At 48.3% G+C, this 27460-nt stretch overlaps 1 protein-coding gene across 3 annotated transcripts; it reads left to right on the plus strand.

Annotated features, from left to right (window-relative positions):
* The first annotated feature begins 42 nt into the window (after positions 1-42).
* Positions 43-27331, plus strand: TRIM3 (tripartite motif containing 3). 3 transcript variants are annotated; one of them, XM_003412056.4, is made up of 12 exons: positions 43-149; positions 9307-9472; positions 16407-16638; positions 16860-17011; positions 17215-17395; positions 17674-18406; positions 18530-18633; positions 24341-24508; positions 24726-24894; positions 25166-25236; positions 26501-26641; positions 26765-27331. In XM_003412056.4, the coding sequence occupies exons 2-12, from the start codon at positions 9342-9344 to the stop codon at positions 26915-26917; spliced, it is 2235 nt and encodes a 744-aa protein (XP_003412104.1). In that variant the 5' UTR covers positions 43-149; positions 9307-9341; the 3' UTR covers positions 26918-27331. The 3 variants fall into 3 exon arrangements, with proteins under 3 accessions (XP_003412104.1, XP_064144588.1, XP_064144589.1); XM_064288518.1 differs by lacking the exon at positions 43-149 and adding an exon at positions 156-351; XM_064288519.1 differs by lacking the exon at positions 43-149 and adding an exon at positions 502-858.
* The last annotated feature ends 129 nt before the right edge of the window (positions 27332-27460 follow it).

The following is a 27460-nucleotide window of genomic DNA, read 5'->3' on the forward strand; positions in this document are numbered from 1 at the left end:
CGCCGGCGCGGGGACAGGCAGAGGCGCGGGACGTGGGGCGGCGCCGCGGACAGGGCCGGGCGGACGGGCTCTGGCAGCGGGGGCAGCGCCGCGGGCCCCTCTGAGTGGCCGCAGTCTGGGCCTTGGCCCTCCCATCCTTCTCCGCCGCGGTGAGTGCGACGGGCGGGGCCCAGGCGTGCATTTGTATCCCTGTCTACCGGGTCCCGGTCTGGGTCCCAGCAGTGTGTCTATCCGGGTGTCTGTGGGTGGGGGCGCGGATGCTTTTCAAAAGCTGTGCCTGTCTCTATCCACGTGAGGCGTGTCCATGTCCGTGAGAGCAGCGGGGGTATTCTTCAGGCTGTGGCTGCTCAGGTGAGGTTTGTGCTTGAGGGGGGAGGCGCGGGTGGATGGGTGGTCCCTTGGAGGAGCGCGGGGCTTTGGGAGCTTGAGTGTGTTGGCGGAGGGTGCGGAGCGCTGCGGCCGAGGGTGGGGGGTGGGGTGGGGTGGGGTTGCTGAGTGGGACTCTGGAATCTTGTGGCCCAGCTTGTCTGAAGGGCTCCTTTCTCCCTGGTGCAGACACCTCCACCTCTTGCTCCTCCGCTCCATCCTCCTCCGGGCACCCAGAAGCCCACCAGGCAGGATGGAGGACACTCTTGCCTCTCCTAGCACTGCTCGCTGGACAGGAAGCCTCATCCGGAGGCTGCTTCTTGTAGGAAAGGATCCCTCAGGTTCTCTTGCAGCCTGGGCCCATCCTGGAGGACCCCAGGCCCCTCCCTCGTTCTGGCCTCCCTCCCCTCTGGATTTGGTTTCAGATCCTGGGCTTCAAACCTGCAAGGACAGATGGTTGCAGGTTGGAGGGGCAGGCTGCACTCCAGGGAGGTCAGTCCAACTGAAAGCAGGCCCTGGGCATATTCCCGGTGTGGGGGTCTGTGTGGTGTGTGAACAGCAGAAGGCCAGGATAGGTCCCAGGAAGATCAAATCTGTGAGGTCATAGCAGGTGCAAGGTCCTCTTCACAGGTCTCCCCCTGTATGTCCAGCTCGCCAGTGCCCTTTCATCTCCTAAGCGGGGCTCTGATTTGCCTGCAGAAATGAAGTCAGAGCTGCAGGCCTGACAGTTGCCCTGCCCTTCTTGGCTTGCATACCTCCAGTGACAGAGCACTTACTACCTTTTGCTGTTGGAAAGCTTAAGCAGGGGTCTGTCTCTTCTTGAGCTTTGTTCACTTGTCTTGTTATTGCTTTTGCTTATGCCTTTCTCTCTAGTGAGAGGAAACTGCAGAGATTTAAACATGGCTCTCTTGTCACCAGGATATACTGGCACTTTCTGTGTGCCAAGTACCACCTCACCCACTTAGAGGACAGTGGCATTCTTGCTGAAAGAAGAACTTGAGCAAAAGCTCAAGTTGGGAGAGTATAGCCTAGGTTCAGAAAACAGCAAAACCGTATGGCTAGAGTAGAGGGTGCCCAGAGAAAGTATCATGGGTGACTCAAACTCAGCAAACATTTACTTTAGAAGCGAGGTAGGGGCAACTGTGACCACCGTCTAACATACCTAGCCTTATGATAAAAAAAAAAAAAAAAAAAAACCATTGCCTTCGAGTCGATTCTGATTCATAGTGACCCTATAGGACAGAGTAGAACTGCCCCATTGAGTTTCCAGCGAGTGCCTGGTGGATTCGAACTGCTGACGTTTTCGTTAGCAGGTGTAGCTCTTAACCACTACACCACCAGGGTTTATGATAGAAGCTAGAAATTAAATCGTCAAGGGAGCACAAGATGGAATTTAATCAGGGGCACATTTTACAACCTGTAGGGGCACTTGGCCGGAAATGAAACTTTGGGGATCTCAGAGTTTGGGAACAAAAAGACCGCTCCTTCTAATTTACAAGTAAGGGATGGGAATGGGAAAAGAACTTGTCTGGCATCTCACTTCAAGTTGGTGGAGTTAAAATGACAGAGTCAGGACTAGAGCCTAGTTATCGTGACCTTTAAACCCAGACACAGAATCAGAATTTTAGAAGCAGAAATCAAGGTGAAAGAAGAAGAGGAACTGAGAAGATTCCTGGGGTTCTGATTCATGTGACAAGGTGGATGGTGGTGCCTTTCATTAAGATAAACACAGCAGGAAGAGTAGTTGAGGGGAAAATGAATTCAGTTTTGGACCAGTCCCTATGCATCATCCAGATAGAGATGTCCAAGATGCAGTAAGATATACAGGCCTGGGATTCAGGAAAGCCATCTGCATGGGAGATAAATCTTTAGGAGTCATTTAACAACTGGGTGCTGACTGAGTCCATGGGAAATGATGAGATTAACCAGTCAGAGTGTGAGAAGCGAGAGAAGAGTCCCTAGAACAAAACGCTGTGGAGCTAAACATTTAAGGAAAATGCACAGTGGAGGGGCAGCCAGAGTGGCAAGCAGAGAACCTGTACTGAGTAGATCATGAAAGCATCCAGTATAGCCTCTGTCCTTTTGAGTCTTGCTCTCTTGGCCAACTGGTCCATATTTCTTAATTTTTATGCTTCTGTTTCTTAGTTCATTGTTTTCCCAGTGTACCTATCAAATTTCTATTTATCCCCCAAGGCCCAACTCAAATATTCCTTCCTCTGGATGCCTCTTTATTTTCCTCTAACACCTTCAGAGTTAGGCACTTCGAACATGTTAATATCATGACATTTATCACGTGGTAGTTATGAATTTCTATGTCTGTTTCCCACATCAGTCTAAGAATATGTGAAAGACAGGGACTACATCTGATTCAGCTTTATATTTCCAGTTCCTGGTTGAGGAACCTGGCTTAGAGTGTGTACAGGGAAGTTTGATCATTTGATAGGTTGATCAGTTGATGGAATGGTTTATTCACCTTAGTCTGGCAGTGGTGGGGAAATGGTACTGTGAATTTCATCACTTCCCTTACCTCCAGTCTTACTGAAGGAGTTCCTTGGAGTTGAAGACTTTACCTTATCCAAGGTTTCATCTGTTCCAGAGAAACTCCAAAGACTATAACCTGCAGTCATTTGTCATTTTGCTGAGGCCTTAAATGATTAAATATGCTTGGAGGCTAGTGAGCAAGACTGAGTCATTTTAGTCAGTAAGCCTAGCTGACCTCACACATCCAGTTTTCAACAATGCAATGGTCGTCTGCACTCACAGCTGTGTAAATCGTGTACACTGGGAATCTTGTGAAGTTTAGGAGGAAGTTATGGGGTGAAAGTAGACGTTGTTTGAGAACGTGGAGACGCGAAAAGCCTTGGCACATGTCCCTTGCAGATGTTAAGGATCTAGTGGAATCAGCACTGATCATCTTCATTTGCTCACAGTTTACTTCCTCCTCAGTCCCCTTGACCTGGCTTCCTCTCCCCCGGCCCCTGGAAACCACACTCCCCGAGGTTACTGACAGCTTCTTTTGGGCTTTAGATACGGGGCCACTCTGCAGCATTTCACAATGAAGATCACTCCCTCATCTGTGAAACTTTGTTCTCCCTTGCTTTTTAAAACATCTCTCTTTTCTGCATCTTCTCTATTTCTGACAACACCTTCTCAATCTTCTTAGCTGGCATTGCTTCCTGGGCTTATCCCTTAAATGTCGAGGTTCTTCAGTGCTCACTCACAGGCCTCCTTTCTCGTGTGACACCCTCTCTGGCCGATGTCATCCATTTCCGTGGCTTCAAGTATTATCCTTATACCCTCGACTCTCAATTCCACATTTCCAGGCTAGACTTTTTTCCTAGACTCTATCTTATCTTTCCAACTGCCATCTGGATCTCTGGTTGAATGCGCCATAGGTACCTCAGATTCATCACATGAAACACTAAATTTGTTACCCTCTTATCAAAACTGCTCCTCTTCCAGAGTCTCCAAGCTAGAAAACTGGGAATCATCTCTGACTCCTTTTTCTTCTCCAACTCTTTACATGAAATCACCCAGTCACCGAGTTCTGTTGATTCCTCCCTATGAAATCCACTTTGACCTCCCCTCCCCTAATTAAGGCCACCATCATCTCTCCTTGGGAATATTGTACAGTCTCTTAATTTTCAACTCTTGACCCCTCTTAACTATTTTCCACATCACAGTAAAAAATTTACTCTCGTCACTCTATTCTTAAAACCCTTCTGTAGCTTCCCTTTGCTCTTTGGATAAAGCCTTAATCCCTAGCAGGAAAGAGTAAAGTGTGACCTCCTTAATAAGATCAACAAAGCATTGCATGATCTATCTCCTGCCTAACTCCCCTCTTCTTTCTTAGCCCTCCCCTGTCACAGTGTGTAATCCAGGCCACTGATGGAGAAGTCACCAAGCTCTCTGTAACTGGTACTCACCCTGTAGTGCTCAGCTTGAATGCCACTTTCTCCTGGAGAGCTCTTCTTGACCTCCAGCCTCCACACCCACCCCTGACCCAGATCTGGGTTGGGGACCTTCTCTGTGCTTCCTGGGGCAACCTGTGCTTCCCCATCATAGCCCTCACCACATTCCATCACAGGAATCTGTTTATCAGACTGTGGAATCCATGAAGGCTGACCTGTGACTATTTATCTTTGTATCCCCAGGCCTAGCAGATGTGCTGAGTGAATGCTGAATGTGGAAATAAGATGCCTTTAGAACTGAGCCTTAAAAGATGGGTAGGATAAGAGATGCGGGGATGGCCGGAGGCAGCCTGAGAAGGGAGTCCAACACCCTCCAAGTATCTGCTGTGATAAACAGTGGACTTAAATCACTGCCTGTAGGACCTTGGGGGCAGATCTCTAGAACACAGTGGGATGGGAGAGGTGGGAATAGGTGTGCAGGAGAGTAAGGGAATCTTAGACTTTCAGGCTGGGATATGGCCTCAGCGGCTGCATGCCCAGTACTTCTGGGTGGGGAACTAAAGCAGGAAGGGGAAGGGAGGGAGGAGCTGCCTGTCCTTGGATGTTGTCCAATCCCCGCCTTTGTGTGACAGGCTGGGAGAGCCCCTTGGGCTTGGAAAGAGGCAGAGCCTGACGTCCAGCTGCCCCATCAGGGCCCAGCAGACCACTCCTACTCTTCTTCCTAGTCCTCCACCTCACCAGACTGAAGTCTCGGCTCGGCTCTGGCCTGGCCTCCTGTTCCTTCAGTCTGTCCTCCCTCCTGCTATGTTGTCTTGGTATTAGGTCTCCAGATCCAGAACCCTCACATCTGGAAAGAACCTCAGGGTCCAAGTGCCCACATCAGGGGGAGGATGCTTTCAGGCATGCCCTTCCCATTCTACCTCCACCCATGCTCACACAAACATAGGCAAGGGCATATGCAGCCCAGACTCTCTCCTGCCCCTCTCCAGACCTCGAGGTTCATTGTCTTTTAGAGAGGCCCATGATGCATCTAACTAGGCACAGATAGCAATGACCTGGCCCTTGTCATTGCTTTTTTTGAAATAATCCAGTATTTTTCTGCCTCTCTTCATGGCCAAATTTGTCTCATAAATTGTCTACATCCACTGTTAAGCTCTTCATCTACCATTCATTCTTCAGTCATGCTAACCTGGCTTCTGCCCCCACCACTCTCTGTCTGGTAGATACTCTTCCATACTCATCTTACGTCACCCCTCTTTTCTTGAATCACTCTCTTCCTTTGATTTTCTTGGTCTCTTACTCCCTTGGTTTTGTTTTTGTTTTCTTCTCATCCCTCTGGGCTCTCTTCAGTCTCTTTTGCTGGCTCCCCTTCCTTGTGCTGGGCCCTTTTCTTCTCACTCTGTTCCTAAGAAGTCTCATCCATTCTCTTTGCTTTAAGTACCATTAGTATGCCAATGATCCCAAATCAATAACCAACCCAGACCTCTCTTTGGAGCTCCCATATTCTATCCCTTATTTGACATCTCTATGTTGGGTGTTATGTGGACATCACACAGGCACCTCAAACTCAGTATACCTGAAACAGAATACTCTAATCAGCCCTTCCTTAGCTTTCACTGTCTCTGTGCATGACCCATCATTTGCTCAGACAAGAAACCTGGGAATTATTCTTGACATTCCTTTTTCCCTCTCACAGCCAATCCATCACAATGTCTTTTTTATTTTATCTCATGAATATTTCTCAATCAATCCACTTTTTGCCTATAACTCTGATAGTGTGCACTATTAAGTTCTCACCTTAAGAGCTGCGATAGCTTCCTAACTGGTCTCCCTGCAGCCACTCTTGCTCATCTCCAATCCTCACAGTTGCCAGAGTAGCTTTGTATTTTTTGTAAACTATATGATTGGCCCAACTTAGAATAAAACCCAGATTCTTCACATGACCTCCAAAGGCCTTCATGATCTCATCTCTGCCTACCTTCCGAAACTACCTCTTACCTTTGCTCTAACATGGGTTCTCATTTGAGTTTTCTGCCCTAGAGCCTCCATTCATGCTGTTTCTTTAGGCTAGAATGATTTCCCTCCCTGGTTCCCCGATGCCCCTATCCTCACCCCTAGAATTTTTCTTCTATCCCTCAGAATGCTCCTTGGAGAGATCTTCCCTCATCACCCAATCAAAAATATTCTTTCTTGTATCATCCTTTTCTCCTATGTGCTTTTTGTCATAGCATTTTTTTTTCAATTTGCAATTATATTTATTTGTTTGCTTACTTTTTAAAATATCTGTCACCACCTTCCCACCAGAAGAACAGTGACCATATCTGTTTTGTACATCACTCTATCTATCTCTAGCACCTGTACAAAGTAGGCACTTAATATTTGTTGAATTACTGGATGCATTCAATAAATACAGATCAGTCCTTAGGTCATGCTCTGTGCTAAGTGCTAGGAATAAAAAAAAAAAAAAAAAAATCTAGCCCCTACCCTTAAGAAATCTCCATGCAGTGGAAGTAACAAGAAACAAGAAAACTATAGTATAATTTGATAAGGGCTAGGATGGAGGAAACACAGGGTGTGAAAGACACAGGAGCCCTGATGGGCACAGTGGTTAAGAGATAAGCTGCTAACCAAGAAGTCAGTAGTTTGAATCCACCAGCTACTCCTTGGAAACTCTATGGGGCACTTCTGCTCTGTTCTGTAGGGTCGCTATGAGTTGGATCAACTCGACAGCAATGGGTTTGGTTTTGGAAGGGACACAGAGGTGGAATACCTAGGCCCCCCCCCGAAAAAAAATAAAGACCCAAACCCATTGACATCGAGTTGATTCCAACTCTTAGCAACCTTATAGGACAGAGTAGAACTCACCCATAGGATTTTCAAGGAGCCGCTGGTGGTTTTGAACTGTTGACCTCTTGGTTAGCAGCCGAACGCTAAACCACTGTGTTCCGCAGCAGGGATCTGCACCCAATCCAGGCTTGAGGAAATCAGGGAAGGCTTTCTGGAGGAAGTGACATTTATGTGGAGACCTGAAGGATAAATAGGAGTCAGCTGGGCATGGAGGGGCAGGAAGAGAATCTCAGGCAAAGGGAACAAAATATGACAGCCTATACGCAAAAGAGAACAAGAAGCCTTCAGGAACTGAAAGGAAACCAGTGTGGCTGATCAAAGAATTGTGAGGGATGAGGTTATAGAGGAAGATAAGAGCCAGACAAAAGGAAGTCTTGTTGGCCAATTTAAGGAGTTTGGACTTTGTCCTCTGGAATGGAGAGTCACTGAAGGAATTTAAACAGGGAATTACTTTATTTTTATTTTTATTTTTATTTTTATTGTGCTTTAAGTGAAAGGTTACAAATCAAGTTAGTCTCTCATACAAAAATTTATATATACCTTACTATATATTCCTAGTTGCTGTCCCCCTAATGAGACAGCATACTCCTTCTCTCTACCCTTTATTTTCATGTCCATTCGTCCAGCTTCTGACCCCCTCTGCCCTCTCATCTCCCCTCCAGAAAGGAGCTGCCCACATAGTTTCATGTGTCTTCTTGATCCAAGAAGCTCACTTTTCACCAGTATCATTTTCTATCCCATAGTCCAGTCCAATCCCTGTCTGAAGAGTTGGCTTTTGGGGACCATGACATCCAGGGTCCTTCTAATCTCAGTCAGACCATTAAGTCTGGTCTTTTTACAAGAATTTGAGGTCCACATCCCACTGCTCTCCTGCTCCCTCAGGGGATCTCTGTTGTGTTCCCTGTCAGGGGAGTCATTGGTTGTAGCCAGGCACCATTTAGTTCTTCTGGTCTCAGGCTAATGTAGTCTCTGGCTTATGTGGCCCTTTCTGTCTCTTGGGCTCATAATTACCTCGTGTCTTGGTGTTCTTCATTCTCCTTTGATCCAGGTAGTTTGAGACCAATTGATGCATCTTAGATGGCCGCTTGCTAGCGTTTAAGACCCCAGATGCCACTCTTCAAAGTGGGATGCAGAATCAAACAGGGAGTTACTTCTAACTAAGCAGCTGGCTAGGAGTTCCTGGATGGGTGCAAAGAGTTAAGCGTTCGAGTGCTTGACTACTAACTGAAAGATTGGCACTTTGAACCCACCCAGAAGCATCTCCAAAAACAGGCCTGGCGATCTGCTTCCAAAAGGTCACAGCCTTGAAAACCCTATGGAGAGCAGGTATAATCTGCACACATGAGGTTGCCATAAGTTGGAATTGACAGCAATGGGTTTGTTTTTGGTTTAGTAACAAGATCTAGCCTGTGTTTTGTAAGACTCATTCCAGCTCCCAGGGGGATGGAGGAGAAGGCACAAGTGAAAAGACAGGGATACCAGTTCGGAGGCTACTGCTGTTTTCCAGGAAAGAATTAATGGTGACCTGAACAGTAGGTGTGGGGTTGGAGAGAAAGGGATGGATTTGAGATATTCAGGAGGCAGAATCCACAATACCTGTATACTGATTGGATGTGGAAAAGAGTGAAATTCCAGGCACGTGTGCTGAGAGATGTGCCAGGTCACAGATATCAGAGCTGCAGGTCATCAGAGGAGAGACACTCCATCAGGAAAGGTCTCCTGGAGAAGGATTTGGGAGAGGCAGAGGAGATTTGGGGGGGAGGGGGCAGGTGGCGGGGTGCGATAACAGTGAAAATGGGCATCCTTTAACGGGCACTCAACGCGTACTATTTCAAATTCTCAAAATAACCACTTGAGGAAGGGTTTACTATTCCCTTCTTACAAAGTAGGAAAGTGAGGCTCAGAGAGGTTATTTGAATTGTTCAAGGTCACGTATCTGGTAAGAGGCTGAACCAGGTTTGAAACCAAGTCTAACCTGAAGCCTGTGCTCTTAACCAGAGCACTATGCTCAAGGGTCATTCAATCCACCTACTCCACCGTGCTCCTGCCAAAGCACTGTTCTGTTCTGCCCCTGGCCATAAAGAAATGGAGGCCAGTTCTCTGCAGGGGACTGGAATGGTGGGGCTCTAGTGGGGAGTGGGAGCGTTGTCCACCCTGGTGCTGACCATCTCTCTGTACACAGGCTGGTGTGAGTGATAGGAACCATCCGTGAGCACCATGGCGAAGAGGGAGGACAGCCCCGGACCCGAGGTCCAGCCAATGGACAAGCAGTTCCTGGTTTGCAGCATCTGCCTGGATCGGTACCGGTGCCCCAAGGTTCTGCCTTGCCTGCATACCTTCTGTGAGAGGTGAGGGGGGACTGCACCAGGGTGGGATGAGGACATTTGGGGCCCCCATGAGAAGGGAGCCATGTGTGTAAACCTGTAACAGGTAAGAGAAGTATATATAAGCATGGGAAGGGAGCCGTGTGTGTAAACCTGTAACAGGTAAGAGAAGTGTGTATACGCATGGGAAGGGAGTGGGTGAACCCCACCTGCAAGAGATCCGGGTGGGAGTGCAAGAATCTGTAGAAGGCCCGGAAGCTCCTAACAGTGGGCCATGGTCTCTGCTCAGAATGGTGCCTTCTGTGCCAGTTCTCAAACCCCAGGGCAACCTTGATACTGTTAGAGCAGCCAGAGCTGCTGGGACCCCCAGTCAGCTCTGGCACCAGAAGAGTTTGTGACCAGTGGGAGGATATTTGAAGCTAAGCCTGTCACTCCCTGTCTATCCTCATTTTATCCTCTGGCACTATGTAAAAGTCAACCCCTCCCACCCTCTAGTTTTTGTTTTGTTTTTTTTTTTTAAATCTATAATTCAGCCTTTCATTCAACAAATATTTATTGAGCAACTACTAAGTGCTAGACCCTCTCCCACGTACTGGGTATGCAGTGATGAACAAAACAAATCTGATGCTTGCTTCTAAGGAGCTTACAGTATATGAAGGAAAAAGATAATACAGGCAGTCCCCAGGTTATGAAGTCTGACTTACATATATTCCATAGAACCAACCCCCTAAAAGTTCGAGGTACATATAATGGTTCGAAATAACAAACGGGCACTACTTTCAGACGCACATCAAAACATTATTATTATTATTACTGTATTATTATGTTAAAAATGTTCTAGTGTATGTGGAAGTATTTCTTTAATGCTTTTATGCATAGAAAGGTGCACTATATACTAAGACGAACTTTTTTTTTTAAGACAAACTTTCGACTGACGTCAGATACAAACTGTACCTAACTATTCTGACTTACGTACAAATTCAACTTAAAGACAGACTTAGGAATGGAACTCGTTTGTAATCCGGGGAGTGCCTGTAATCAAATAATCATACAGACAAATGTAATATTTCACGCTTAGTAAGTGCCTCAAATAAAGGCTTACAGTGCTATGAGGGCTTAGCATCTAGTATGAGAATCAGGGAAGGATTCCTTGAGGAAGTGGCCCTTGAGGTGAGATCCGGAGGGTGAATAGGAGTTAACAGGTGAAGGGGACAGAAAGAGCATTCAAAAAGGCCATGTGGTATGAGGGAATATGTCAGGTAAGAGGGCCTAGAAGAAGCCCGGTGAAGCTGGAGCAGAGCAAGTGTGACTGGGTGTCACGGGATGAAGCTAGAAATGCAGGTGGAGGCCAGACCACACGGGGCTTTGTAGACCTGTTGGGGAATTTTATCTTCACCCTGAGAGCCACACGAAGCCTTAACAGGGTTTTATGCACAATCACATTGGTGTTTTGACAGTATTCTCTCTCAGGCTCTCATCCCTCATCACTCTGTCTTAGGTGCCCTGGTCCCTGGCTCTTCTCACCATTATCTCCACCTACGCCTTCCCTCTGCCTCCTGCCTTCACAGAAACCTGGCTTTGCCCCAGGGATGCTATTTCTGGCTTTGCTCTTTGAGATTAAGGCTGTACCTCCCTCTTCCCTTCATTGTTGCTATTGGTCTAGCAACTTTTTATCACTCCGCCTCTTTTACTGTAGACTTTGGAAAGAGTCTCAGCCTTCCTGCCCATTCCAAGTTCTTCCACCATCCTGGGTGACTTCACTACCTACTTATGCCTCTTGTCCATTTCATCTCCAGTAACCTCCTCCTCTCTGCCTCAGTCACACTTTCCTAGCCACACCCTGGATTTTGTCATCACCCAAAATAATACCACTTCTGTGGTCATAAACTCCAATACCATATCCCTTACTCTAATACCCCGTTCTTACCTTCCATTACCCATTCCATCTTCTCCTCAAAGCTACCAACCCCATCCAGCCTCCCTTTCTTTCTTACCTACATGAATCCTATGGTTAACCATAATTCCCTCCCAGCTTTGCCCTTTGCTAAACCCACCCAGCAGAACCTCAGTCCTGGATCAGAGCTACAGTTGGATGTCTCTGCAACTTCTCCTACACCCAGATCACTGAGCACTCCTAAAGAAAATGAGCACCTGGGAAATTATGACAGTATCTCCCATTTATTGATTGCTTACTATTTACCGGAAACCCTGGTTGGCTTAGTGGTTAGGAGCTACGGCTGCTAACAAAAAGGTCAGCAGTTCCAATCCACCAGGTGCTCCTTGGAAACTCTATGGGGCAGTTCTAATCTGTCCTATAGGGTCACTATGAGTTGGAATTGGCTTCACGGCAATGGGTTTGGTTTTTAGGTTTACTATTTACCTAACTTACTTAATCCTCACAATACTTTATTATCCCCATTTGGAGGCAGAAACTAAGGTTCAGAGTAATTAAGCAATTAAGGAATGTTTCCAAGGTTACACAGGAAGTACGTACGTAGCAGAGGTAGGAATCCAGGTTTGACTGCAGAGCCTTCACATTTAACTACCACTTATTCATTTATTCATTGGTCCTTGCTGTCAAAGAGCTTATCCTGTAGTGGGCAGTAACAATAAGCAAACAAACAAGAGAGTTACATCTTATGCTACGTGTTTTACAGGAAATAAACAGGAGTAGGTCGGCAAGGGTAGACCAGGAGAGACTACTCTATCAGCATGGGTAGACCAGGAGAGACTACTCTATGTAGAAAGGAAGGCTCCCTGAGGAGGTGACACTTGACCTGAGACCTGAGGTTGAGAAGGAGACAGATATGTGAAGATTGTTCCAGGCAACAGGAAAAACCTGTGGAAAGGCCTTAAGGAAGAAAAAAGTGTGGCATGTCCAGAGACTAGAAAAAAAGCTAGTGTGGCTGGAGAGTAGTGCATGAGGAGAAAAGTGGAATGAGGTGAGGTCCAAGAGAATCAGGGTAGTTCGTAAGGGAGCTTATAGGTTTTGGGAAAGTGTTTGGATTTTATTCTAAGTACAATGGGAAACCATCAGAGGATTAAACAAACGTTTTCCAATTAAAATTATTTTTATGGTAACAGTTTTATTGCAGCAAAAAGGATACAAATGAAGAGACCCATAGGGTGAGGTCTGGGAGGGTTCCCAATGCAGAGCTTACATGTCCCAAAAAGAGACATGCTATCCTCCCATGTGCATCGATGTCTTTCACCAACCAGGAAGCCCCTGGAGGGTTTTTTGAAGCAGGGAAATAATGTGATATAAATTAGATTTTTTAAAAGATCATTCTGACTGCTTTGTGGAGAATGGAATGTAGAGGAGCAATAGTGGACACAGGAGACCAGTTGGGAAGCTATTGTAGTAAGGCAGGTATGATTAATGAATAGGAGGTCTTGATAAGCTCGAAGATGTTTTGCAGAGGAAACACTAGATTCACTGAGCTGGGAAGAGAGCTGCCAGAAACAGAGTGGAATGGTCAAAATGCAGATTTCAGAGTAGATGCATGACTATTGATGAGATGTGGGTGGTGGTGGACAGCTGAGGTGAAGTGGATGAAAGATCACTGAGGGTGAGAAGGTCAAGGAATTAAGAAGTTATGGGTGTGTAGGTCACCTTGTGAATGTCAGAGCCACTGAGAATGAAGGCAGAAGTGTGTGTGTGTGCATGTGTGTATGCTGGGGTATGGGGAGTGGCTAATAAAGAGAATGAGCCAGAAGAAAGATTTCAGTGAATGGAGCGACTGTTAGGTTAGTGGAGACAATAACAAGGAAGGTGGTATAGACAGAAGGCATGAGCTTCAAAAATGCTGAAGAATAGTTTAGAAATGTTCCAGTTAGGAGCAAGGAGGATCAACCCCACCTCCAGGCCCTAAGGAATGTGGAGTATGAGAGAAAAACCACTCTCTACTTGAGAGAGCTGCAGGGAAAACTAGGTAACAATTAAATAAATTAATGTTTGTGAAGCACTTCGGACAGTACTCCTCAAAAGGAGCAGGGACGTTCAGAGAAGAGATTGAGGATATGGGAGAGTTTATACAATTCAGATCTTCCCTCCATAAATTTATGGTTTCCACACACACAGCTGCCCTCAGTCCTAATTCTCTGTTTCTGGTTAGCTTCCTCTCCTCCCCTGAGTGACTAATCCTAACAGTCACCATTATCCTTAGATTCTCCCTCCTTTATGTTCAGCAGCTGATCTTGTCTGAGGCAATGTTAGGAATTCTCTCTCTCTCTTTCATCTCCCCAGCCCCTTGCTTATCTACACCCACCTTCACCCCTTCCCCCTTCCTTTCATTTAGAGGATGGGGTCCTCTCCTCTTCAGGCCAACCTGAGCCAACTCTTGTCCCCATCCTAAAGACCTGTCCCATCAGTCTTCTAGTCTCCTCCACCTCTCCCTCTGTACTGGTTCCTTCTCAATTTATGAACACATGCAAGATTTCCATTTAAAACACACAAAGAAAAACTCTCTTTTGTTCTCCCCCTCTAGTTGTCATCCAATCCCTCAACCCGCTTCTCATTCATACTTCTAAGCTACCATTTACTCTAACTTCTTTACCCCACCACTCTACTGACACTGTTTCCCTTACAAAGTGCCCTCACATTTGCCAAATTCAGTGGACATTTCCAGTCCTTACCTTACCTGACTCCTCATCTTCTTTTGACGTTGATGACTATTCTTCACTCCTTCCGGAAATACACTATTCACTTTCTTCCCTGCTGCTGTCTCTCCTCCTTCCTCTCTGCCTGTTCCTCTTTGCTCTCCTCATTCAGAATTGGCTGAGTGCTCTGTCCTGCTCTCTTCTCACTCTGTATCCCTCCTTGGCTGACCTTATCCTCCCCCATGACTACAGAAACCATCTAAATGCCTACAGAACCCCCATCTCTATCTCTAGCCTGCCTTCTCTCCAACTGTCTGCTGGTCTCCTCCACCTGATGTCACACTGGTATGGTAAACTCAGCGAGGACAAGACTGAACTCATCTTACCCAAAAAGCTACTTACGTTTCTATGTTTCTTATGTTAGTGAGTGTCACCACCATCCACTCAGTCACCTAAACTAGTAATCTGGGAGTCAACGAAGACCCATCTGTCTCACTCCCTATGTGTAACCAGACAACACCTCCTACTGGCTTTACCTCTTAAATATTTCTCAAATCTGTACCTACCTTGTAGTCTTTGTTGCTACTGCCCAAATGCAGGTCCTCCCCACCTCTTGCCAATACTATTGCACGACTTTGCCTGGGATTTGAATCCAGGCTCCAGTGCTTCCTAGTTCTGTTACCTTGGACAGCTCACCCTTTCAGAGCCCATTTCCTTTTCTAGAAAAAGGAGATAGATTTCACTACCTTAGAGAATTGTTAAGAATAAATGTAAACTCAGAGTAGGCAGTTAATAGAACAAATCCAGCTAGCTTATGTGTGTATGACAAAATGCTCAACCTCCCTAATATTCAGGCTAATACAAATTAAAGTAAAAATGAGAAAAATCACTTTACACAAATCAGAATTTCAAAAAATATTTAAAGATAGTAACGTCTACTATTGTGGAAAAATGAATATTTACAGTAGCATTAGAAGTGATTGGGTGAGATATAGAGATACTGGTTTATATAAACGAATTTTAAAAAAGAATATTGTTTAATAAGAAAATAAGATGCAGGAAGTTATTTAATCATATTTGTGTAAAATAAATAATAACATACAGTAAAGCACAAAGCACAGCACCTGGCACCTAAATATTTAATAAATGGGAACTGGATGATGACAATGATGATTCCACTGTCCCCTGTCTGCTTTATAAAATGTCAGCCTGGCATGCCACTCTCCTGTGGCTCCCTATTGCTGTTGGGATAATTTCTAAACTCTTTGGAGTGGCCCATGAGACCCCGTGAGCTGGCTTCTGCTTCCCTCTCCAGAATTTTTTACATTTCTTGCCTTGGACTTCGTCTTCAGCATACTATGCTGCTTCTTGCCACCTCTTATATCTGGAACACCTTTCCCCCTTTCCCTGTGCTTTTCCGTAGTCAGGCTAACAATCAGTTATCTATGAAAATTTGGCTACGTCACCTCCATGTGAAGCCTTTCCTGGCCACCCTCTCCACCCATGGTGGCCTAGATACCACTTCTATGCATTTCTTTGTCACTGCATCAAGTGTATTCCTTATATCAATAATAAATAATATTAAAAGCCTACATTATATACTGCTTTCTGTGAGTCAGGCTTGCTTCTTTTTTAAAAAAATTTTATTGTACTTTAGATGAAAGTTTACAGAGCAAATTAATTTCTCATTAAACCAGGCTTGGTTCTACGTACTTTACATTTAATCCTCCAATACCCTGTGAGGTTTATATGGTCTCCATCTTACAAAGGAAGAATCCTTACCTCATAAAAGTTAAGTAACTGGTCCAGGATCACAGTGTAGTAAATGGCCGACCTGGGAGTTGAACCCAAGCAGCCTAGCCCCAGGACACATGGCCTTAATCATTACACTATTCACACTCTAAATTCTCTATTTCTGTGACTTTTTTGACTCTGTAGACTGGAAGTATTTTAAGGGCAGGCACTGTGCCTTATTGTTGTATCCCCAAAGCTTGGCACAAATTTGGCAAGTATAGTCAGCTGGTAAATGTTTAATGAATCAATGAAAGGGGAGCTAGTTGAATATTCTCTGTGAGAAGGCTTTATAAACACCTGTGAAAGGTGAACCTGTGTTTGTGCCACTGAGGAATGCAGATATGTTTGCTCTTCTGAGAGTGGTCAGGGATGTGTTTCTACTCAGGGATGAGGCTTTTTACACGTACTGGCAGAAAGGATCGTGTATCAACTAGAGAGGTTTCAAAATAAAGTGTAAAGGCATGCCTGTGAAGAGAGGGGTGTACCACATAGGAGGTGTGAGGTGGGGTATGCTGGCCCATCCCATCCCCTCTCCCAGCTCTAACTCCCCCTCGTCCTGGGACAGATGCCTCCAGAACTACATCCCTGCCCAGAGCCTGACGCTGTCCTGTCCGGTGTGCCGGCAGACGTCTATCCTCCCTGAGCAGGGCGTCTCGGCACTGCAGAACAACTTCTTCATCAGCAGCCTCATGGAGGCCATGCAGCAGGCACCTGATGGGGCCCACAACCCCGAGGACCCCCACCCCCTCAGTGCTGTGGCTGGCCGCCCCCTCTCCTGCCCCAACCATGAAGGCAAGGTGGGCCCAAGCAGGCCCAGTGAGGCCAGGACTTGGGGTGGGTGGGGGAGGAGAGGCGTGGGGGGGCCAAATGGCTGTGGGTGAGAGGGTGTTACTCCAGATTACCGTTCCAGGTAGGGGGCACACCTGGAAGATGACGGGCAGGGAGGGCAGATGGGGTGGGAAGAGGCAGAGAAGTTGGGTGCGCAGCTGTCACCTGACTGGCGTCCTTGCTCCCCCAGACGATGGAGTTTTACTGTGAAGCCTGTGAGACAGCCATGTGTGGCGAGTGCCGCGCAGGGGAGCATCGGGAGCACGGCACGGTGTTGCTGCGGGACGTGGTGGAGCAGCACAAGGCAGCCCTGCAGCGCCAGCTTGAAGCAGTGCGCGGCAGGTAGGCAGCAGGTGGGGGCCTTGGGATGGTGCCTCAGTGGGGCAGGAGAGAGACCCTGGTTGCGAGGAGGAAGGCCTGAGGAGGGCAGGGAGGTCCTGGCCAAGGACTCTCCAGGAGAGCACCATTTGGGTTCCCAGGGAGAAGGGATGGTTTGGTGAGGGTGCCCTGCAGCAACCCCTGTGTGAGATGCTTCCCCTTCCCAGACTGCCACAGCTGTCTGCAGCTATTGCCTTAGTCGGGGGCATCAGCCAGCAGCTGCAAGAGCGCAAGGCAGAGGCCCTGGCACAGATAAGCGCAGCCTTTGAGGACCTGGAACAAGTGCTCCAGCAGCGCAAGCAGGCTCTGGTCAGCGACCTGGAGGCCATTTTTGGAGCCAAGCAGAAGGTGTGTGTGTCCACCCCTCCCTGCAGCTGTTCCTTATGGGATGGCCTTATTGCCTCCATTGCTCCCTCTGCTTCCCACACCTGTGTGCCTCTTTCCCCAGGCTATACTTTCGGCCTCTAGACATGGGCCCACAGGTGCTGCGGGAGTCCGTGTTTCTTGTCATCTGTGTTCCTTGTCCGCTCCCACCCTCTGCCATGCCACAGCACTGCAGCTCACCAGGAATCCCAGAGATCCCGTCTGTGCCAGTCCCCACCCAGCCCTCCCATCTCCCTCCTCAGGTGTTGCAGTCCCAGTTAGACACACTGCGCCAGGGTCAGGAGCACATCGGCAGTAGCTGCAGCTTCGCAGAGCAGGCCTTGCGCCTAGGTTCCGCCCCGGAGGTGCTGCTTGTGCGCAAACACATGCGAGAGCGCCTGGCAGCTTTGGCTGCGCAGGCTTTCCCAGAGCGGCCGCATGAGAACTCGCAGCTGGAACTGGTCCTTGAGGTCGATGGGCTGCGGCGATCAGTGCTCAATGTGGGTGCGCTGCTCACCACGAGCGCCACTGCACACGAGACGGTGGCCACGGGTGAGGGCCTGCGTCAGGCGCTAGTGGGCCAACCTGCCTCGCTCACCGTCACTACCAAAGACAAGGACGGACGGCTGGTGCGCACTGGCAGTGCGGAGCTGCACGCAGAGATCACGGGACCTGACGGCTCACGCCTTCCTGTGCCCGTGGTGGACCACAACAATGGCACGTACGAGCTAGTGTACACCGCACGCACCGAGGGTGAGCTGCTCCTCTCTGTGCTGCTCTACGGACAGCCAGTGCGTGGCAGCCCCTTCCGCGTGCGTGCCCTGCGCCCTGGGGACCTGCCACCTTCCCCGGACGATGTCAAGCGCCGAGTCAAGTCACCCGGCGGCCCGGGCAGCCACGTGCGGCAGAAGGCGGTGCGTAGGCCCAGCTCCATGTACAGCACAGGCGGCAAACGGAAGGACAACCCTATTGAGGACGAGCTCGTCTTCCGCGTTGGTACAGCTGGCCGGGGGTGGAGACAGAATGGGGTTGGCTCAGGCAAGGGTCAATTGGGAAGTGAGGCTCAGAATGACCTCTTGAGTGAATTTTTTTGTTTCCCTTGCTCTCCCATCCTTATAGGCAGCCGCGGACGGGAGAAAGGTGAATTCACCAATTTACAGGGTGTATCAGCAGCCAGTAGTGGCCGCATAGTGGTAGCAGACAGCAACAACCAATGTATCCAGGTAAGTGCCCTTCCCATCCTCCCCAACATCAAAATAAGGGTTCTCAAGCTACAGCCTCTTGAAAAACAGGGTGTACAGGTCATCTCCTGAAAGATGAAACCCTACAGATAGTACCATTCCATAAAGAGCCACCCTTACTCTACCCATTTCCCACCCCACCCCCACCCGCAGTAACAGTAACCAGCACCTTCACGTGACTTACTGTGCTTATAACCTCTACCTCGGAGTCCTTGGCTCAGGCCAGATCAGCTTCTGGTCTCCAGACTCTGGCACATACCTTTTTCCTCCTCTGCCTCCACTTGAGCCTACACTGGCTGGCTTACTTGCTTCCTTTTCTCCTAATGGGCAGGATGCAGGCTCTGCCTTTCCCTGCTGTCTTCCACCATAACTGTCTGGTTCCCGACTGTATGTTGTCTGCAGCTGGTCTCTGGAAACATTTGGTTGGCTAGACAGTCAAATCGGGGTAACTTGTAAAAGGGGGGTGCCTTTCAGTGGCTGGAGTCCCTAGTGGCACAAATGGTTAAGTATGCAGCTACTAACTGAAAGGTGGCTTGGAAGAAAGACCTAGTGATCTACTTCGAAAAAATCACAGCCACCGAAAACCGTATGGAGCATAGTTCTACTCTGACACACTTCAGGTTGCCGTGAGTCAGAGTCTGTTCCACTGCAGTAGGGTTTTTTTGTTTGTTTTCAGTGGCTAGAAGTTGTAGTGCTGCCGCACAGGTAGTCCTGCCCCTGCCTTCCCAGTATCTCATAACATATGATTAAAGCTTCAGACGCTGAATGGGCATGGTCTCTGCTGTACTCAGAGCTCCTTAAAGCCAAGAAAGGTGGCTTTCTCTCTCTTTATTCCTGGAGGAGAGCCCAGCAGGCACCAGTGTGGTAGACACAGTGTTGTGCTTGGAAGTTCAGGCCCTGAAACCAGACACCTGGGCATGAATCCTAGCTGTGCCCCTTACAAACAAGTCATGTGACCTTTCTGAGCTTCAGTTAACTCGTGTAAAATTAGCAGAATAATACTTCATAGTGTTGCTGGGAGCATTAAATGATGCAATGTACCTTGTTGGACACAGAGTGAACTTTTTAATGTTGGCTATTGTTAAGAATGTCTTATCCAGTTGGAGGCTGTAAACAAAGGCAGGGAGGTGGAAAAGTGCTGGAGCGGGGTTGTTCAGGGAACTGGAAGGATCCCAGTGGGTCTGGAGATAGATGACTGTTGGGGGTGGGGTAGCTGAGGTCGGATTGTAAACAGTTTTGGAATTTTCAGTTTATCATGTAGGAGATTGTTTCCAACTACCATACGCTTCGGTTCTTGGAAATATTTTATCAGTTAGCAAAACTTTTCCCTGAAGATCCTTACTTCACAACACCTATAAATTTAAACTTCATAAATGGAAATCTTTACCCTGCCTGAGTGCTGTCGAAGCTCCAGCTCTGCCAAAGGTCTGTCACCTCAGTGCTCAGGAAAACTCACGTCAGCGCTTCCCTGGCCCCTGCTTTCCACCTAGCAAGTGGTGGCCACCCAGACTTGTCTAGCTCACCTTGATTCTTACCCAATTCCCAAGAGCAGAGAGATGGAGAGGCCCAGGTCAGCACAGGGAGGCTTGTGGGCCTAGCCTGGATGGTGGGGAGGGTATGGGGAGGAGTGTGTTGAGACTCTACTGGGTCACATCCTCCACCTTCCTCCACTTCCTTTTCTACCCCAACTGCCAGGAACGCTTCCTGGCACAAAGGCTGAGATTTGAAACATCTTCCCTGGTATGTGCACATATGGGTGCCCACATGCGCAGCAAGACCTGTGCCACTTTGTCTGCTCCAGTGAGGGGCTGTGCTGTCAGTTCTTCCAGGGTGGAGAGTTGAGAGGTAGGGCTTGGTGCAGCCCCCTCTCTCTTCCAAATATCTGCTAGTCCTATAGCCATCCTCTTTGCTTCTACTTCCACTCGCATCTCAACTTCATAGCTGCTGGGAGTCTGGCTTTCGGATTCCAAAACTGAGTGTCTGCTTCTCTTCCTCTGAGGTCCTCAGAACTGGTGTGGACCAAACTCCCAGATCTGCTGTCACCTCCCTCCCCTTAGTCAATGAAGGTTGGGGTCTGTTTTAGTTTCTTAGTGCTGCTGGTACAGAAATATCACAAGTGGGTAGTTTAACAAGTTTATTTTCTCCCAGGTTAAACCAAAAAACCAAACCCATTGCCATCGAGTTGACTCCGACTCATAGTGACCCTATAGGACAGAGTAGAACTGCCCATAGGATTTCCAAGGCTGTAAAGCTTTGGAAGTAGACTGCCACATCTTCCTCCCTCTCACATTTTAGGAGACTACCAAAACCCCAGTGCCTTCGAGTCGATTCCGACTCATAGCGACATTATAGGCCAGAGTAGAACTGCCCCATAGAGTTTCCAAGGAGCGCCTGGCAGACTTGAACTGCCCGCCCTTTGGTTAGCAGCTGTAGCACTTAACCACTACGCCACCAGGGTTTCCTTTAGGAGACTAGAAGTCTGAATTTAGGGCACTGGCCCTAGGGGAAGGCTCTCTCTCTGCCTGCTCTGAGGGCAAATCCTTGTCTCAGCTTCTCTAGCCCAGTGTTCCTCAGATCTTTGGACACATGGCATCAGTCTTTCCCCCCACGTGTGTTTGCTTGGCTCTGTGCCTAATCTGCTCTTTTTAGATCTTGGAAGTCATTAGTTTCAAGCACACCCTACACGGATATGACCTCATTAACATAACAAAAAACCCTATTTCCAAATGGGATTAAATCTACAGGTATAGAAGTTAGGGCTCCACTACAATTACAAGGGAACACCATTCAATTCATAGCAGGGTCCTTGTGAACTTTTTCCCTTTGGTGCCTTCCATGTGGATGGTGAGGCAGATCCCCTCAGTGGGCTGGACCAGCATCAACTGACAGGGAAAAAACATTTTGTGATTTTACAGGAAGAATTTGAATTGTGTATATTATATCCTTCTGTAAATTGTCTTAGTCCAGAGATTTTATCAGTTCTTCCATGAAGCTTCATCATCTGCTTCAGGCAGAGAATTCATCACATCGTTCTCAGAGTTCCTCCAGCCTTTTGCTGTAGCAGTTTCATTCTTTCCTGGAATCACTGGTTGGTTTTGTTGTTGTTTTGCTTTTTGTTTTTGCCTGGTTTTGTTTTATTTTGTTTTAATCTCTTTCTTCCACTAGACTCTGAGATCTCTGAAGCCAGGGATCTATTTATTGCTGTCATGGTATGTTACCATCGTTGTTAGGTGCCATCAAGTTGGTTCTGACTCATAGTGACCCTGCGTACAACAGAATGAAACACTGCCTGGTCCTGTACCATCCTTACAGTCGTTGCTATGCTTGAACTCATCATTGCAGCCACTGTGTCAATCCATCCCTCTGAGGGTCTTCCTCTCTTATGCTGACCCTTTGCTTTACCAAGCATGGTGTCCATCTCTAGGGACTAGTCCTTCCTGATAACACGTCCAAAGTACATAAGACAAAGTCTCGACATCCTCACTTCTAAGGAGCATTCTGTCTATACTATAGGAAAGAAATGTTAAGGACCAAACTGGTGCACCAGCAGATTCTAGAGATATTACGAAAGCAAATACAGTAGGTTTTGCTGAGCCATCTCTTAGAGAGATCAAGAAGTGGCAGGACTTGGTGGGTTAGGTGGGTGGTGTTACCATTCACTATGATGGGGCACAGGAGGAGGAGGAGCAGGCCTGGGGATAAGCTGATGAATTCACTTTTCCAAATGCTGCGTTTGAGGTAACTGTGCAGCATCCAAGTGGAGATGTCCAGTGTGCTCTGGGTGAGCTGAGGAATTCATTCATGTGTTGAATGTCTACTATGTGCCAGTTGCTGTATTAGTAATGGAAATGCAGCAGCAAACAAAACAGACATGGTCTCTGCCCATGCGGAGCCTATATCCTTATAAGTTGTTGTTGTTAGGTGCCGTCGAGTCAGTTCTGACTCATAGGGACCCTATAGGATAGAGTAGAACTGCCCTATAGGGTTTCCAAGGAGTGGCTGGTGGATTTGAAATGCCGACCTTTTGGTTAGCAGCCAGGCTCTTAACCACTACGCCACCAGGGCTTCCTACAAGCGGATACAGGTATTTAACAGTTACTTAGTTCCAGAGGTGATCGTTATTGTGACAAGAGCTATCAAGTATACATCATGGAGACCTAACTTTCTGTGTGAGTATCGATTCAGAGGTGGGGGTTGGTCAATAAAGCCTTCTGTGAAAAGTGACCTGGAAATCCTGAGACTCAAAGATGAGGAGGAGTTGCGCAGGTTTAAGGGGTAAGATAGGATAGGATGGGAAGAGTAGGACCCCCTCCCCCCCCCGCCTCCATCAGGGCTGAATCTCAAGCTGAGCTGCTCAGACTGGAGGAGGCAGATGCACTACCTCACTGCTGGTCTGGTGGTACCTTTTCGTCTCTCTCATATTAACTCTTCAGGCCTGTGGTATCTCCCTCTGGTCCTGGCAAACACTGTCCCACCATGGTGACAAGGGCAGAACCCGGGGACTGCGTTGTTTAGCCTGGTGGAAGTGAGCATCAGGAGGGAATGATGTCTGTTGGTGGGACCAGTTCAGATAGCCCTGCAGGCCTAAGAGGTGGGGGGAGGGAGGGAGAGCCCAGCCCACTAAGGATGGAGCAGGTCTAGATCAGAGAGCAAGGCCCAAGGCCAGAACTTGAATTCTCCAAGGCTGATCCTGGCTCTGATTCATCTTGTGTCCCCAGAGCCTATAACAAAGGAGAGTGTGTGAGACTATTGCATGAGTAATGTTTTGACTGTGAAGGAAAAGTAAGAAGGCTTAGCTTAAGAAGGAAAGAGGCTTAGCTTAAGGTAGGTGATTCTAGTTTGGAGAGATCTGAGCATGTTGGTTGGCTAAGGAAAAGGAGCCCCAGGGGAAGGGGAGAGGTAGAAAGATTCACTCTGTCCAAGAGGAAGGTTACCTTGTCAGCCTATACCCCGAATGACTTGCTGACCCACCAAACTAACCCTGGTATACTTTCTTTTCCCCTTTCTGTTCTGACCCTAAGTCCTATTGAGTCACCCCCAATATATTGCCTGAGTCCATCTACTTCTCTCCAGCCAATTACCCTGGGGCAAGCCATCATGATTCTCACCTGGATTACTGCAACAGCCCCTGACTGGTGGCTGGCTTGCAGCTAGAGTGTTCTTTCTTAAAAGCAAATCTGATATTGTCCCTCCCCAGCCCAAGAGTTTTCAGTGAATCGCCATTATACCCAGGATAAAACATCACTGCTCTTATTCACCTGAGTGCTTCCTGCTGTCCAGCTCCCCTGCACAGGTCCTAGAGCACTGCCCATACTGGGCTCAGTGCCTTTTACATTCTGTTCACTCTGCCTAAATGCCTTTCCTCCTCTTCCTTTACTGGCAGGCTTTGGTTCCTCTCTTGGCATCCTTATTAAGCTGTTAGCTCATATATCCCCTTCTCTGTGGAGCCTTTCCTGACCACTTTGCCTCTCACCCCTTTCATATTTTCACAACCCATTTACCCCTCTGCTGCATGTCCCCTGAGGTCGGATTCCTCCCTGTATCCCCAGCATGGTGTCAGTAAGTGCTTGCTGAATGACTGAATGGATGGGGGCTGGGGTGGTCTCCTTCTTCAGGACCCTGCTTCCTTCCCTCTGTGCCCACAGTCTCTCCCCTCCTTCCCGCTCCCTCCCTCAATCCTCTGCTCCAGGTTTTCTCCAATGAAGGCCAGTTCAAATTCCGTTTTGGAGTCCGAGGACGCTCACCTGGGCAGCTGCAGCGCCCTACAGGTGTGGCGGTGGACACCAATGGAGACATTATTGTGGCAGACTACGACAACCGTTGGGTCAGCATCTTCTCCCCTGAGGGCAAGTTCAAGGTGAGAGGCCTGCTGTCCCTGTACTGTCTGTACTCCTAGTAGCCAGCTGAGCTGACCATTCTAGTGTTTCCTGATGGCCAGGGCCTAGACTAGTCCATTCCTGCCTCCTCCTGCTTTCTGGTCCATCCCTAGCCCAAAGTTCTGTTTTGGAGCCAGGTTGAGACTATTTCCCCTAGCAGTCAAGATAAAGTGACTTATGGGTATCCCCTCCCTCCAGACCAAGATTGGAGCTGGCCGCCTCATGGGCCCCAAGGGAGTGGCCGTAGACCGGAACGGACATATCATTGTGGTGGACAACAAGTCTTGCTGCGTCTTCACCTTCCAGCCCAATGGCAAACTGGTTGGCCGTTTTGGGGGCCGTGGGGCCACTGACCGCCACTTTGCAGGTATTGGAGGACAATTGAGAGATCTGTTCTGATATCCTAGCCCCAGAGAACTGCCCTGATATCCCATTTCTAGACACCCTTCTATATCTTGGCCCTAGAGACCCTCTTTTTCCTATACCCTACACCCATTATTCCAGAGACCTCCTCCTACTTGCCCTAGCCCTAGACACCCTACCCATTTCCTAACACCTCAGCTTTATCATCCCAGATACTCTTCCCATCTCACTCAGTATCCCAGCTTACTACCCTAGAGACCGCTTTATATTTTCAGGGCCCCATTTTGTAGCTGTGAACAACAAGAATGAGATTGTGGTGACGGATTTCCATAATCATTCAGTGAAGGTTAGTATCCTCCCACCTCCATGACCACTGCCCCAACTTCCTTTCTTCTTCTACAAGACTCTTCTCTCCCTCACTTTCTTTTTTCCCCCTTTGAGATTAGTAATTCAAATAATAAGCATTTATAGCCTGGCTACTTTGTCACAGATACTATGCCAGAAGCTGGGGATACAGTAATGTACAAAGCAGACACATTCCCCATCTTGGTTATAGTCTAGTAGGGAAGAGAAAAGGGTAACCAGGAAGTTACAAGATGATGTGATAGGGAAGTGTAGGAACTGGAAGGGCACAGGGGACACATTTGATTCAAGTGAGACTATTTGAGAAAGACCTAAAGCAAGCAACCAACCAACCCACTGCTGTCGAGTCGATTATGACTCACAGCAACCCTATAGGACAGAATAGAACTGCCCCGTAGAGTTGTCAAGGAGCGCCTGGCGGATTTGAACTGCTGACCTTTTGGCTAGCAGCCCTAGCACTTAACCACTACGCCACCAGGGTTTCCAACCTAAAGCACAAGTGGGAATTAACCAGATGGTAGAGTATTTTTTTTTTAGAGAAGGGGACAGTATTTGAGTCAAGACCTAGAGGTGGAAACCCTTACGGTGTGTTCAGGAAACCCCCAAGAAGTTCATACTGGGTTTGCAGAGGAGTGTGGTGCAAGGGAAAGATGAGGTTTATATGCCCCATTAAGGAGCTTGCTCTCTTCCTAAGACCTATGGGGAGCCATTAAGGATTGCAGGCAGGGGAGTGATACAGTCCTGTGTGTCTTAGAAAGATCACTCCAGCTGCTGCATTGGAGGGAGAAAAATTAGAGACAGGTTTTGCCTTTACAATAATCTTACAGTAATCCAGATGAGAAATGATGAGGACCTGGACCATGGTAAAAGGCAGTTGCAACATATAGATAGGGTACAGCTTTGAGAGAGGTATTAGAGATAGAATCAATGAAATGTGTTAATTCATTGTCTGTGAACCAGTGGAGAAGGTGGAGTCAAGAATGACTCATGGCCAACTGGGTGGTGCTAGTCACTGAGATAGAGAACTCAGAAGAACTGCTTTCTCAGGGATAATGGGCTGTTGGATTTGACATCTGCTGGAGATGGTCAGTAGGCAATATGGTACATGGATGTGAAGCCTAGGAAGAAGGTCTGGGCTGTAGCTGCAGATCTGGGGGTCCTCATCCCTGGGGCTTCACGCCATCCTCCTCTAGTCCCTATCCTTTCTTGAGGCCTGGTCCCTAGTCCCCAGCACCTTCCCCTGCTAGGTATACAGTGCCGATGGCGAGTTCCTCTTCAAGTTTGGCTCCCACGGTGAGGGCAATGGGCAATTCAATGCCCCCACGGGAGTAGCTGTGGACTCCAACGGAAACATCATTGTAGCCGACTGGGGCAACAGCCGCATCCAGGTGAGTAAGGCCCAGGGATGCCATGGGGGTAAGGCTTCCTGTTTTGCCCTGTACACACTGCCCTCCACTGCCCCTCATCTGCCTGATCTTGCCTCTCTCCCCAAATCTCCACTCTCTACCCAGGTATTTGACAGCTCTGGCTCCTTCCTGTCCTATATCAACACATCTGCAGAGCCACTGTACGGCCCACAGGGCCTGGCACTGACCTCGGATGGCCACGTGGTGGTGGCTGATGCTGGCAACCACTGCTTTAAGGCCTATCGCTACCTCCAGTAGCTGCACAGGGGCCCCACCTGGCTCATGGAGGGACGGACATAGGGGTGATTGGACAAGAGGGTCTGGCAGGAGGTGGGCCAGACCTGGCAGCACTGAATGTGGGCTGTGGGCGTGGGCGCGCCCGGTGCCCTCCCTCTTCCCCTTCCCCAACCCCACGGTTGCACTTTATTTATTCGGTTCTTGCTTTGGTGACTGGGTGGGCCTGGACTCTGGTCCCCAGGATGTGTGCAGAGCTTCACCCTAACCCCTTACACACCTCCCCTGCCCCCTCAGTCTGCTCCCCACCCTCCAGCCTGGGGCCGGAACAGCCTGTTACTCCAGGGCACAAATCCCTCTGGTTGTCTCCCTACCATCCCCATACACACTGACAGAGACAGCAATACCCCACCCCTCCATATTAAATAAATGTCTTCACCACGATGGTTTTGCTGGTTTCTTGTGGGGTGGGGCTGTGGGGGGATGGGGTGGTGGGACTAGCTCTACAATAAATGGTGGGCAGGCAGGCAAGCATTGTTAGGGGCAAGGGGCCTAGTTCCCTAAGCT

This window comes from Loxodonta africana, chromosome 7, assembly GCF_030014295.1.
Source record: "Loxodonta africana isolate mLoxAfr1 chromosome 7, mLoxAfr1.hap2, whole genome shotgun sequence".
Lineage (NCBI taxonomy): Eukaryota > Metazoa > Chordata > Mammalia > Proboscidea > Elephantidae > Loxodonta > Loxodonta africana.